General features: G+C 32.2%; 1 protein-coding gene across 3 annotated transcripts; it reads right to left on the bottom strand.

Moving 5' to 3' along the window:
* On the bottom strand, nucleotides 509–5,199 carry LOC109714033 (probable GTP diphosphokinase RSH2, chloroplastic). Of its 3 annotated transcripts, XM_020238447.1 has the most exons (7): nucleotides 4,470–5,199; nucleotides 3,910–4,095; nucleotides 2,246–2,706; nucleotides 1,690–1,848; nucleotides 1,487–1,617; nucleotides 1,269–1,378; nucleotides 509–1,022 (listed from the first exon to the last, which is right to left on the bottom strand). In XM_020238447.1, the coding sequence occupies exons 1-7, from the start codon at nucleotides 4,902–4,904 to the stop codon at nucleotides 735–737; spliced, it is 1,770 nt and encodes a 589-aa protein (XP_020094036.1). In that variant the 5' UTR covers nucleotides 4,905–5,199; the 3' UTR covers nucleotides 509–734. The 3 variants fall into 3 exon arrangements, with proteins under 3 accessions (XP_020094036.1, XP_020094021.1, XP_020094028.1); XM_020238432.1 differs by having other exon boundaries at nucleotides 1,269–1,617; nucleotides 4,470–5,198; XM_020238439.1 differs by having other exon boundaries at nucleotides 1,269–1,617; nucleotides 3,910–4,032; nucleotides 4,470–5,198.

Genomic DNA, 15,054 nt, shown 5'->3' with positions numbered 1-15,054 from the left:
GATTTGGTTAGAGATTACCACTCTATCACAATGGGCTTACAACCTTCCAATGGAAATCCCTTCTTGCTACACCTTCTTTGAAGCACCTTCCGATTCCGCGAATCCCGCTTCGGAATACCTCTTAGAATTCCTCCAATCTACCTTGGAAGTCTTTGAATCAAGCAAGANTCTCTCCGTGCCCGTGGATGTAGCCCGGTTTGGGTGAACCACGTAAATCTTGTGTTGTTGTTGTGCTTGTGCTTGGATTTTTCTCTTTCAACTTTATTTACTCCAATCTTGCATATCTTGGTTGTGGATAATTTAGATACATCACATTTGCTTACTAGTGTGATTAGTATCTTGATAGTGAGGGTTCCGTCATTAGCTCACTACAACAAGAAATGCAAAAAGAATTTTCCTTTTTTATGTTAAAGAAGTGAGAAATGCTTAAGATGATTTGCCACCACAGATTCAACCTGAAAAAGTCTAAAAAAAACTTCAGAACATTTAGTATCTTCCAAAGAAAATCTTCTAAACAGAAAGGAACTCCTATGCATTCCCTCTTATTGCTTTGTATGATGATAAATATAAGTACAGGTAATGTCACATACATTTTGTACAAAGATATTTACAGTAGCTGTAGTGCGAAATTTTCTCCACATTTTTGCTGTGCAAGCATGCTTCTGAATTTCAGAAGGTTTAAATTTTTAAAACTGTACAAACTTCTACCATTTACAACGGACTAAAGTATTTTGTTAGCATCTCCGACCATCACGGCTCGAAACTATAAGGCCGCAGTCGTACATTCTTTGGAACTCCTCCCTATAGTCTGTTAGGGGCGGGCGCGGAATCACGGGAACCAACTCAACCACATCACCCATGCTTAGCTTCTGGTATGGGTCCTTCACAGACTCACAGTTTAGCCGAGGCCTCAACTCTCCCTTTACCGCAATGGCGTGTACTAGCCGCTTTGTGCTATCTCCACCAATTCGCTCCAACAAGTCTATCAACGTTGAGTTTGGAGGGAATTCCTGTACAGACATCTGAAACCAACATATATTACATTAGACCTTTCTTAATCAATAAAATATTATTTTATATACCGGATACTTGTAAAAGCATACATACAGATCGAAAACTGCAAACGTGCTATTTTAGTATACGATTTACTATATAATACTTATATGAGTAGAAATAAGGGGAAAAAAAAAAGTCCGTTACTTCATGAAGAATGACTTTGGGTTGCATCGTATATTATTTCATCCAGAGAAGCTTGAAAAGCAGCAAACCTTTTCATTTTCCAGCAGGATGACGAAAATGGGTCCGGTGTGATTACACTGTTTTGTGTATGCATAAGGACAGTCATCTGAGTGCAGAGGAAAAGAATACGGCGACCTAACTGAAACACCACCGCAGATCACGCAGTTTATGTTAATTGTCTCACATTGACAAGTAACAACCCCTCGAACCCACTCAACCAAGTGAGGCACAAAGGCGGAGCACTCACAGTCACCTTCCTTGTATTTCCAATGCGCAGCTATTCCAAATTCAGCCTTTATATGCATCTCTCGAGTTCGAATTTGAACTTCCAATGGGTGCATATCTTCAGTTAGAACGACGGTGTGAAGAGATTGGTACCTGGAACACAAGTGGTTCAGCAGAAGCCCAAAATTTCTAAGTTGAAAAAAGAAAGTTCATTCAGAAACATACCCATTGGGTTTTGGATGGTTAATGTAGTCTTTGAACTTTTCCGGAACTCCAAGCCATAAATTGTGGACAATGCTGAGTGCCATAAAACAGTCCTTTTCATTCTCAAGTATTAGACGAATCCCATCTATGTCATGGATTTCATCTATGGATAGATTCCTCCTGCAAGCAGCTAACATAAGTACAGTTTGATATGGTCTCTTTCTTTGTTGGAAAGAGAAAGAAGCGAGCATTCTATTTGTTGAAAGTAAAATTGCATAGGCATCCCTCCATTCATAGGTTGTCTCGATGCAAGTCCAATAACCAAGTCTTTTTAGCAGCATCCCCAGAACTTTCACTTTTTGGTTTTAAGATTGAGTAGATTAACCATAATGATAAGTTTAGAACATAGATGCTAACATAAAAAGTTAGAGAACTCATATCCAAATGCCCTATAAATGGAAGGGTCCTACACAATTTTACCTTGGAGAAAATAATCGTAACAAAATGATTTTGCAGGACATAGTTTCATAGGCATACAAAGCATCTCGATCTTTCATGAATGAGGAGGAGATTATACCTTAACATCTTGGTGTATATGCTATACAAGCTCTTGTGCCTTCCCGTTATAACATAATAAGAAACTCCGCTAATCTTAAGGGCTTGATCTAGCTTTCTTATGGCAACTGTAATTATATCTTTATTATATGAGTTGAGAAACCAAGAGGAGAGCTCTTTGTACTGCTCCGGATAAAGATACTTGAAGCAGAGATTTTCAAGTTGCTCTTTCCAGGTCAATATACCCAACCGATTAGCTAAGGGAGCAAAGATCTCCAAAGTTTCCTTGGCAAATCGCTGTTGTTTAATTACAGGCAACGGCTCTAATGTCATCATGTTATGTAGCCTATCAGCCAATTTGATAAGTACTGATCTGGCATCTTCCATTGCAAGGAACATTGTGTGTAGTCGGTAAGCCTCGACAATTCTACTAGCTGTGTTGCTCTCACGGGCAAGTTTGCTCAAGTGGCTAAGCCTGGAGACCTGCATAAATGTTAATGAAAATTAAACATGCCTAATATCCAAATTTGATCATAATACATAAACAAGTATCACTAATTTCATTCCACGGAAAATTCTTAATACTCACAACTAAACCTCAATATATACGCAACTGAAGCATCAACTAAATCAATACATACACAAGAGTGGCTGATGCCATAGTTAAGGAGTAAATATATTTCCCTTCAGCAGCTTGTTTTATAGTTTAACAAGAGCACTTCTGTCTATTATTTTTTTTTTCAGGAAAATAACTTGGGGGTGCAATAAAATAGTGAATGCAACTTCTTGGATAGTGACGACAAAGATACTGCTATTCAAGCATTGGATTTAGTTAAGACAGCGCATAGACACGAGACAAATCCTATTCAGCACGTGCAGACATAAGAGCTGAATCTTATCCAGCGAATCACAGTAATAAGTGTCAGCTCATGCCATGCTACTAGCCAATCATCTTCAAGGCATGCTATGGCAAGAAAATCCACAACAAAGTCAAAATAAACATAAAAACTTAATTCCCCCTCATTTTTTATATATTAAAATGGTTTTGTATGTAAATTTTACAAAGAACATAGCTAATAAATATGTTGCTGTCAATGAACGTAAACGGTGCAGCAAAAGAAACAACGTGAATGATCAATGATTGGAACAAATTTAGTCTTCTTTAAAACCATTCTAAAAGAAACTAAGACGTTTCAGTATTGCATTAACCTCGAAATGTAGCTTTATATTTGGCGCCTACAAAAAATTGAAACAATATGATTCGAAGTTTTAAACTGAACTCCAAACCAGTTTCCTGGCTTTGAATATCTCCTACTCATCTTGCATGGTGATTAATCTCCTTCAGGGACTCCAAGGCTGTAATTAGCTGTAATTATAACAGTGTAGGTAAAGGAGGCCACCAGATATTAGCACGTCCCATGAAAACAGAGCAATAAGAAGCATAACAAATAGAAAATAATGGTCTCCTTATTTACATGAACAAGCAACAGTATACTTACATGAAATCAAAGCTAATGAAATGTTACTCCATGACTACGTTAGAACAGGAAAAAGAAAAATATCAAACATGAACTAAAACATGAATTCACAAAAAAATGGAGATAAACTATCGCCATAAAAAGGAAACAGTTTAATAATTGATCATTGCATGGAGTAGTGAAAGATAGAAAAGATATATGGATATACCCCCTCAACAAGATCAGCCACGCCAGCTCCAAACCTCTGAGAAATGTAATCATAATCCACAAATGAATCATCCAATGTATCATGCAAAAGCCCCGCGGCCACAACCCTTGCATTGACACCAATCTGTGCAAGCAACACCGCCGTCTCAACACAATGTTGCAAATATGGATCACCACTCAACCTCCTCTGTTTTGTAAATTATTGGGAAAAGAAGGAAAACAACCCACTTCAATTCACAATATTAGGATAAAGAAACGAGAGTCCTATGGTCAAATAGTATCTATTACATATTACAGCTTAGGATCACACTCATATGATGAATAATTTTTTTTATTTTTAAAAAAAGGACTTACTTTAATTCACAACATTAGAATCAAGGAAAGAGAGTCCTTTGATTCAAGTGCAATAAATTGCTAAGAACTACACTCACCTTCATCTGATGAACAAGTTAAAAAAATTAGAAAAAAAAAATCACTTAAATCCATTATAGTAGGATTAACAAAAGAGACTCCTTTGATTCAACACGATCAATTAATTACACACTAGAAATTATTATTCACCTGTCCTCTATGAGCCCTCTCGGCCTCGAAGAACGCCCTGAGAACGAACTCCTCGTAGAAGATCTTATGCCGCGACTGCGCCCCGGAGAGCAGCTTCGCCACATCAGGCTCCGACGCTGGCGCCGAGTCCCCCCACCTCCGATCCAAATCAAAGGCGACGCCTTTCACCCCGAACTCTCCCCCACCGGCCACGGGCAAGCTCAGGGTGTCGCGGTCCAAGCACGAGCCGAGCGCGCGCGCGATCACCAGCCCGCGGAGCGCCCCGCGCTCGGCTCGGCATTTCGTCGAACAGGGCGCGGGCGCCAGGGAGAGGGCGCGGGGGCTCGCGAGCTCCTCCGATCGATCGCGCGATGGGGAGGAGGAGGAGAAGGAGGAGAAGAAGAAGCTCCCATGCGGGGTCGCTCGGAGCGGGATCGCGATCGCGGGCGCGGGCATCGGAGAGGTGGGGCGCGGCGCTGAGGATGGGGATGGGGATGGGATTCGGGGGAAATGGTCGGGGACGGGTGGTGAAGTTGAGATTAGGTTTGGTGCGATTTGGGAGGGGGAGTGTTGGGGATGCTTTGGGGATCCATGGTTGTGGAGGAGGCGTGGAAGCAACTGTGCATGGGGAGAGAGAGACAGAGAGAGAGAGAGAGCGAGAGTGAGAGAGAGAGAGAGATGGGGACGGAGGAGAGAGGGAGAACTTTAAAGTTCGCGCTGGAGCGAGGGCACAGATGCACAGTGGCTGTGTTTCGGGGTTTTCTTTTCTTTTCTTTTTTTTTTTTGTTCTTTTTTCTCTGTTTCAGGAATTGTTTTTGTTTTCAGGGAAAACTTTAAATACTACTCCTGTATTTTCACACTTTATCACTTTAGTATTTTATAATTTAAAATAAATTATTTTCATATTCTGTAATTTTTATTTTTTTTGGTTATTTCCTTCACTAATTTTTTTTATTAAATCAGTGACAAAGTTAAAATTAAGATATACTGAAGTGAATATTCGATAAACTATAAGGCCCCGTTTGGTTGGGGGAATAAGCAGGGATAACGAAAGTTAACCCCGCTATTCCGCCAAACGGGGTGAAATTTGGCCGGGATATTTTATCCCGGTCAAACCTTGCTATTTCCGGTTATCCCGGAATAGCAAGGGATTTGTTATTCCACCATTTTGGTAGAATAGCACTATTCCAATGCTTAATTTCAAACTTAATTAAAATTATAAATTAAATTAAAACTAAATTATATAAATATAATATGTTATATATTATAATACATTATTTTTATTATAAAATTATTAATTGTACTATATTAATACATATTATTTATATTTAAATATTATAATAAAATTTATAATAAATTATATTTAAATATTATAATAAATTCTTTTTATTAAATTTAAGTTTAAGTAGAATTTTAAAAAAATTTATAAATTTATTATAATAAATAGTTTTTATTAATTGTTCCCACCCCTATTCTTATTTTAAAAATTTAAAAATTAAAAATTTAATTTTTTAAAATTTATATATTATAATACATTATTTTTATTATAAAATTATTAATTGTACTATATTAATAATTATTATTTATATTTAAATATTATAATAAAATTTATAGTAAATTATATTTAAGTATTATAATAAATTCTTTTTATTAAATTTAAGTTTAAGTAGAATTTTTTAAAAAATCTATAAATTTATTATAATAAATTATTTTTATTAATTGTTCCCACCCCGATTCTTATTTTAAAAATTTAAAAATTAAAATTTTAAATTTTTAAAATTTATAATTTATAATCTCAAAATTAAAGTTTATAATTTTAAATTATAAATTATAAATTATAAATTTTAATTTTGATATTTTAATTTTAAAATTTAAAATTTGATATTTTATATTTTTCAAATTTAAATTTGATCTTAAATTTAAAGTTTGAAATTTTAAATTTAAAATTTTGAATTTAAAGTTTGAGATGTTAAATTTCAAATTTTGAATTTCAAAGTTAAAATTTTAAATTTAAAAATATATATTTAAAATTTAAAAATTTAAATTCAAATATAATAAGAGGATAATATGATTATTTTTTATTTATAAAGCCTACTATCTTTCTTATTCCATCTTACCTAACCAAACGCTATTTTTTTTATTTCCAGGAATAACCTAATTTTCATCCAAACGCAAAATTAATCTAATCTCAATTTATACCTATCCTTAAAATAATCACTTTTTGCTTATCCTCAAACCAAACGATACCTAAGTGAAAAATCTGAAGTTTTTTTTGTATATGATTTAACAAAAAATTAACATAGGAATTGACGGAAAAAAAAAATAAAACTACAAAGTATTAAATTGATACACTTTAAATTATAAAATATTAAAATAAAAAAGTATGAAATTACAGGAATGGTATTTGAAGTTTACCCTTATTTTTATTTCCTTTTTGTTTTTTTTGTTTAAAAAAAGAATTTTTTGTTTCGTGTGCGTGCGGAGAAGGGAAACGTATCTTTTACAGCGTGAGAATTGCAGCAATTGCTTCGCGGGCGCGGCGAAGGAAAAAGGAAACAGTAACGGTAACGGGGAATTAACCGTTAACCGTTAAACCGGGCTAAAACATAGTTACAAATTAATGATAAGATTTATTTAATTTTTTTTTATTATTCAAAATAAGGACAGTGTTATTAAGAAAGAAAACTTTGCTGCTCATAGCTAGAAAAAGAAAAGCATTAAACTTAGTTTAATAATAACTAAGTAAATTTAGTCAGATTTTAAAATTAAAATTTTTTTATAAATAAATATTTAATTGATATGGTAATATCATGATCCAACAAGTAATGTTTTGCGTTCATTGTAAAGTATTTATAGATAAATTAATGAATCAATTTTGCACACGACAAGTTGTAACTATTCTAAGAGAGGAAAGAAAATTCCTTAGTTTTAAAATTAAATAATTTAGTCTCCAAAATCTGGTAAGAAATGTTTTTTTATTTTTATTTTGCCGTGGACGTATGTTGCCACACTTACTTTGTGCATGACTTTGAATAAATCAAAATAATTAAATTATTCTAATTAAATATGTTTTCAATATGATTTTTTATTCAAGCCTAAGTGAAGGATTAATTCATTAATTTCTCACTAATGTTTGATCACATAGTTGATCTGCAAATCAATAAGCCAAAGAAAATTCCTAGAAAAAGATATGTTAGCATTACTTCTTGTTTAAGAAACATAAAAAAAAAATCATATGATGTGATGTGTCAACTATTTTAAGTATCGAGAACTTATAGCGTAGAGTAGAGCCACAAAGGATATCAATCAATCAGACTATTAATTAGTTGCTGGTATTATAAAAATTAGAAATTTGTTGAGCGGAGCTGATTTTCTGATTACGCTACTAAGAGTCTAGAAACTCAAAGTCACATGAGAGAGATACAAAGCCCAGTTCAATAAGTCCAAGCTCCTCTCTAAACTCATATTTTCATCACATTTCTCGTTTTATCGACGCATTCCAATTATTTGCTTATACAATTCAAGTGAAAAATTTATGCCTATGCTGCTTAAATATTATTTTTTTTCACCAAAATTACTCAAATAGAAGGAAAAGTTAAGAATTTGGTTCCTGTATTTATTAAATTGAGTCCAATGAATACTAGATATCAGAATAAATGCATATAATAATGCATATAATATGGCAAAATTAAATACTTAAAAAATAAATAAGGATAACAGAGCAATTTAAAAACTCAGGAGTTATACCAAAGTGATTTAATTTAATTTATTATTTTATTCAACAAGATTTGCCCTAGTCCAAAGCTTTTAAAATAAATTATCTAGTGATAGCAACAAGTGGACCCCATTATCCACTTGTCAGAGACAAATAGGACAAACCTACAATGATATACTTATTATATATATTATAGATCCTTCAACTATAAAAATTTTTGAAATAGACCATCTTAATTAAATATTAATTTTTTTTGTACTAGTATTTTATCTCAGCTTTTTATTTTTTTTATTTAAGTTATTTCTGTCAATCAAATCCAAAGTTTTTTATGGCAAAACTCTTTTATATGTGCACTTTATTCTCCATTCATACGGAATAATTTCTAATTTAAGAAGATTTTGCACTCAATTTATCACGTGTCTCTTCGCGATTATCTCTATATTTTAGTCATTCTCTTTTTCACAGAAGAGGAATAAGAAGAAAAGAAATCAAACTGGTCGACAAGGCTCAACTGTTTTGTTCGCAAGGGGCGAACGTTTAGGTCTAATCCATCATCAATTTCGACAGAAGGGACCTTATATTCACTGCAACTGATAGTGATGTCGAGAGGCCGGACACGGTTGCGTCTTTTGCCGGAGAGTTCGTCTTTGCACACGGCGTGGGCTTGGCCCGTCGTTTGCGTCAACTTTGGCCCATTTTTTGGGCCGTGAGTGTACCAGTGCGAATATATTTTGGCTGGCCCATTAAGCCAATGGCCCAATCTCTGTTAGGCCCAATGTAATCCCGTCTAAATCATCATGTTCAACTAGTGAAATACCCGCGCGATGCTGCGGATATAAAATTATTTTTATAATAAATTATATATTTTTTAATATTTTTATATAGTTTTATAAGTCTAATTATTAATTAAATAAAAAATTATATAAAAATAATTATGCGCAAAGTAAATTTATACAATAATTTATTTTATAAAATTTATATGAAAAGAATTTGAGATAAATCTATCAAAATAATTTAAGAAAACCAATAATAAAAAAAAAATTGTAAAAAAAATTATTTAATAAAATTAATTATATATATACACATATGCACTATATTTCTAAAATTTTAGTCCTGAAATTTAAATTCTATATTTTTTTATACAGCGATATTTTATGTAATTTAAATTGCATTTATTAGGTTAGATTTTATTACGCGATTTATTACGCGTATTATTAGAATTTAGAGATTTAAAATTTTAAATTTTGAAAAGTTTAAAATTTGGAAATAAATATTATAATTTAAAATATAAAATATTAAATTTAAAATTTAAAACTTTAAAAAATCAAAATTTCAAATTTTGTATTTTATATATATATATATATATATATATATATATATATATATATATATATGTGTGTGTGTGTGTGTGTGTGTGTCTGTGTGTGTGTAGAGAAGGAGAGAGAAGAGGAGGGTTGGGGGGACACGTGTCACTCTAAGGTCCCCCAAACCCTCCTTTAATGTAGTTAAATAGATAAATAGATTTGTTATAATTATACAAATATCGAATTTTCGTAATTCAAAACTTGAAATTTCATATGTAGTTTTCAAAATCATAACATGTTTACTGATATATTAAGGGGAAGATTTTGTTAATAATATCTCACATCTTCCCCTTGTTTTCTTTCGTTTTGTGCTTATTCTTGGAAAAATGACATATAGAGGGAGAGAGAGTTGAGCTGAAATATTATTAATAGCAAACGGTTCTTTTGCCACCTATTTATTTTCGATGATATAATCTCCAAATCGATGATCAGTATCGTTGAATATGATCTATATCACTTAAAATATCTAAAAATCAAATTTCAAATCTTTTCAACATTATTGGCTTAATGATCAAAGAATTTTAAAATTTATAATTTTAATGGTCAATATAAAACGTTTTTTTTATTTAACGGCGTAAAGATATCCATATCAATTGAATTTTGGTTAGAAAATTCTTCCAACTATTTAAAACAAGATCTATACTCTTGATCTTGATTACACGACTCCTATCATCACTTTTTAAAGCATATTCATCTGCAATCGTTTATTTTTGTGTCCACTTGATGGACAGGAGAGCAATATCAATAAAGAATGAAATTTAGTTTTTAGATACTTCAAGTAGTATAAATCATGTTCAATGATATCGATCGTCGATTTGGAGGCTCCATCATAGAAAACAAATGGATGATAACGGTGCTCGTTTACTGCTAATAGCATTCCAGTTCAACTCTGTCTTCTCTCTCTCTATATTTTGTTGGTGCATATCAATGGAATAAACATGAGAGGAGTTATTGTTTGGGTGTGATAGGAGATTATTGGCCTCCAACTCTATGATTGTACTCTTTTCTCTATTAATTGCACAAGTGATAGAAATACTTGGTCTCACAAAAACAATGTGTAACTCCCAACCAACATCCCTAATAAACACAAATTGAACAATAGTATAAGATTCTCTTTGCTACGAGAAGGCTAATGATTCTCTAACTCAATAAATTTTTACTTAGAATTGTAGAAAAATTATGTGACGTCTGTTGAAAAAATATGATAAAAGCTATTGCATATGTTTTTGTATATAATATTATATTGTGAACATAACGGTCGCAGTACAATATATCTTTTACTGTCCTACTAAAAAATAAAAAAAGTATATGACACGTTTTTACTTCGTGCTGTTAGATAAATTTTAATAGCGAACAGATTTTAAGATGTGACAAAAAAAAAAATCAAAATTAATAATAGTAAATTAGGTTAGGTTTCCTTGGGATCTGTGTAGTGTCATGCATAGGTCATTTGTTCCCTAGGGCTCAATTATTGGCCATGGCTGTAGAATATATTCTATTTTACGTGATTGATGGATTAATAACTTCTAGAAGACGCTGGACACACAATGATTGGCTTTTAGTGTCGATTAGACCTTACTTTCAATCAAAGCATTTGACAAATATAAAAATTTAAAAAACCTTATTTATTAATTTAACGACCACTTAATTTGATTTTTAATTTTTCTAATAATTTGTTGCCATATATATATATATATATATATATATATATATATATATAGTAAGAGTGTTGGTAAACTCTAAAGCTTTTCATGTAACGAAAAAAACGAAAATAAAATTACTGTGTCCAAAGAATAAATGCTCCGATTAAAACATCTAATGCTGGTATTAAGTGTGGTACATTTTCATTGAGTTCTATTAAAAAAAAGCCAACCTACTCAAGACCCATAACTTGGTTCAAAGAGAAAAATTCAAAGTTTCTAATTGGCCTCATTATTTGTAAACCATGTACTCAATTTATTGCTGCTGCAACAAATGTAAGATAGAATGAATATTAATGGCATTTTTGTACATGACACGTAGCGATTCCAACAAAAAAATATAGAGTTTTTGGTCAAGTGAGACATTGTTAGATGTAAACATAGTCGTCTTAGGTGGACCCACCAAGGCATAGTAAGTATTCGTACAATAAATAATTGATGTGAGCAGCGCCTGAAAATTTTACTTGTACATCCCAGAAGTGAAAAAAAACATATATTTACTTTATATTGTTTTCAACTTTAAGATATCTGAATTGATGATGAACTCTGTTAAATACAATCTAAGCTGCTTGAACTTTTTAAAAGTAGTATTTCATAATTTTATAACATTATTTATAATCTAGTGATCAAATGGTCCCAAATTCACATATTAGGTTTTAAAAATTGTCAAATTTAGAACCACTAAAGTACTAGATAAATAACATTAAAAAATTATAAAATTTTGTCTCCGAAATAAAATACAAATAGCTTAAATTATGTCCATCGGTGTTTGACGATAATTTGGACAAACCCATTGCTAGAAGCGATGCAGAATTGAAGTGAATCTTCTAAAAATTGTGTCAATTTTTGTTGGTCAATTTGAGTTTATTTATTCAAACCGTGTTAAGCGAGTCGTGTTTAGAGTAATTAAAGCAATTTTCGGTGATAACGATGACCATATATAGAGTGTGCAAATACATGTAGAGAGGATTAAGCTTCTCATCATATCACTATCATGTAGACCCTTTAATGAATTGGATTCAATACTAAGATGAAATGATCACTCAATAAGATGACGGACATTTCCCCAAGCAAGTTGTAACCACTAAAAAACTCTACATACTCATCACCTTTTCCATAAAAGATATTATTTGATTCTTGGAATATTATGAAATTTTTAGATGCTTTATATATAATAAAAGATTTTCTAAAAGCATCAATTAAAAAAAAGAAAAAGAAAAGAGAGAAAAGCGAGATATATAGAGAGAGAGAGAGAGAGAGAGAGAGAGAGAGAGAGAGAGAGAGAGATAGTTTGGAAGAGTAGATATTCACCAAGGTTGAGGTGGAGATGATTTGGATTGCTTGAAAAAGAATAATTAGTGATCATAGAGAGGTGTTTCATGATGATCCATGCATTAGCTCTAGTAGTTTGTAATAAATGAATTTTATATGAGTGGAATAGTGACAATATGCATTCTAGAAGAACATATAGATTGGAGTTTTTATATCATATTATGGCTTTGTTAGGTAAACCAATTTGTGATGATACTGTGAAAACAAAATAAAATAGGCCCCATGAATAGAAGGTGTCAGATATTTTGACTGAGATAATTAATAACTTTGCTGTGAACATGAGATAGAATAAATGAATGTTGTTTTTAATTCTAGTTATATATCATGTTCCTGCCTTAGGTTAGATTATGACTAATCAAACCAGATTATTCTAGGATAAAACAAGAACTACTATTCTAGCTAATCACCATGGTGATCATTGAATCACTTTTAAGGATAGCTAATAATATGCTCTATTTTTTTGTCTTTATAATTTTGTTTACTATTTACCATAATTGAAATCCACCATAAACTTAAATTTGTCATTTTATTCATTTGTGTGCGTGTGCATCCCTAGACCGCTCATATGAAGAAAACACTTTTTCATCAAGTATCTAGTTATATTATTTCAAATAAAAAGAGATAGATCCTAAATTTAAGCTGACATGAGGGCTCAAATTTTTGATCTTAAAATCTGCATTCATGTACCTAACCACTAAGCAATTAATGGTTTGGTGCAGGATGGCGTTATTAACAAAATCAAATTTACTTATTCGTAGAAAATTTATTGAATCTGATCAATATATATGGCACAGACTGAATTTAACAGAATTTAATAAATTTGACCAGTATATATATATATATAGCATTCACAGAACCAATCAAACAACATCAATCATTTACACCAACTTGAAATGGACATGGGAGACACCAGGCACTAGAGGTGATGGAGATTGGTTGCATGATTTAGGCCTAGTCCTCTTCTCATTTGTCCCTACAACACTTCTAATTGGGTGCAAGCAATTAAGAGCCCTGATTTAGCCAAGAAACAAGTGGATAGTAGTTTGATGTGGAAAAAGTTTATTGGGTGATGATGATGGTGGAGTCACTAGTAGTAGAAATAAGAATGGGTTAAATATATATCTAAAATGGCTACTTCATCTACAAGAAAGGTATATTCATACCATTCTCACACAATTAGGAAAAGAAAATTCTAAAATTAAAAATGAAAAAGAGTCAAGTAGAAGCCAAATGATCACTTTTTTTATATATTAAAAAAGTTCTCACACCAAGGAAACACTCGTGTTAACTTAATAGAAACCTCATCCTATAGTGGGGTTGCAATATGGTTCAAGCAAATATATCGCTTCATATATTTTTTTAAAAAATTTTAGGAATGAATTTTCAGTGAGAAATATAAAACAATTAAAGAAACTGTGCGAGAAGTTACTAAGCACACCACAAATCCCCACAGTATACAAGCGAAACGAAAATCGAAATTTAAATAGATAAAAATAGACGAGAATGATTGAGAAAATAGATACAAAAATGAATAAATCAATACAAAAATATAAAAATTTATATGGTTCGACCAACGAGGTGTCAACTTACGTTGACAGAAGAGGCCTACCTTCTCAATACGTTTTTCGATTAATTCATGGCACAAAATTACAAAAAAATAGACCATCTCAAATCAACACGACCTGATCCGATCTTTCGCCGACCATAGAGAATTGCCGACCATAGAGAAAAAACAGTTCGACAATTTCACGGTCCGGAAATCTACAACGGTCAACTTTTGAAATGGAGCACTAGTTCTCCAATTTTGACTTTTACCTTTTTTTCACAATGAAAAGCAACATCACAAAAGAGATCAGGATGAATGGCGCACTAATACACTAAAAAATAGAGGATAAAAAATAAGTCTTATCTTATCTTATTACAATTAAGAAGTAGGTGTTATTACTTAATCAAACAGGATTTTCAATATTGTCCTTCATATCTTACATATGCCATTTCTAATTTTATTTTAGATCACGTCGATAGAACTACCAAATAGCCTCCAAAATATTATTTTCACATACTGCAATGGTATCAGCACGTGATAGGTTTTAATTAATTAATTAATTCATGGACTCAGTTGAGTGCATCTCATAAATTTTATAAATAAATGCATCATCAAAGATCCTTTATTATTGTGTCCAATATCTCCAAGTGCTTCTCCTTTACGGTTCTCTTTTTCCTTATCTCTTTCTTTTTCTTTTTCTTTTTTTTTGTTGGGTTTCAAAATTACTTTTTATCAGCTTAATATAAAAATCAAAATTACATCACGCGCGTCACCGACTATCATGTTGACTTAAATGAGCCAGCATCCTGCCTTATAGCGAGAGGCTATATGTGGGCCGAGTCACGTTCGAAATGGCGAGAGGCTGGATGGGTCGAGTCATGTTCGAAGTGGCGTAAGGCTGATTGGACCGAATCACAATCGAAACCCGTGAGCGCTATGTCTGTACGCT

This window comes from Ananas comosus, linkage group 1 (genome assembly GCF_001540865.1).
Source record: "Ananas comosus cultivar F153 linkage group 1, ASM154086v1, whole genome shotgun sequence".
NCBI classification, from domain to species: domain Eukaryota; kingdom Viridiplantae; phylum Streptophyta; class Magnoliopsida; order Poales; family Bromeliaceae; genus Ananas; species Ananas comosus.
Note: the sequence above shows the minus strand (reverse complement) of the source record. Positions and strands in the feature narration are given on the sequence as shown.

Excerpts from the sequence above, each read along its gene's own strand:
- LOC109714033 (XM_020238432.1), bottom strand. The coding sequence starts at position 4,904 with ATGCCCGCGCCCGCGATCGCGATCCCGCTCCGAGCGACCCCGCATGGG. Across the intron at positions 4,096-4,469 it reads AGAGGGCTCATAGAGGACAG|AGGAGGTTGAGTGGTGATCC; the intron begins GTGAATAATAAT and ends TTTACAAAACAG. Across the intron at positions 2,707-3,909 it reads TGGCTGATCTTGTTGAGGGG|GTCTCCAGGCTTAGCCACTT; the intron begins GTATATCCATAT and ends ACATTTATGCAG.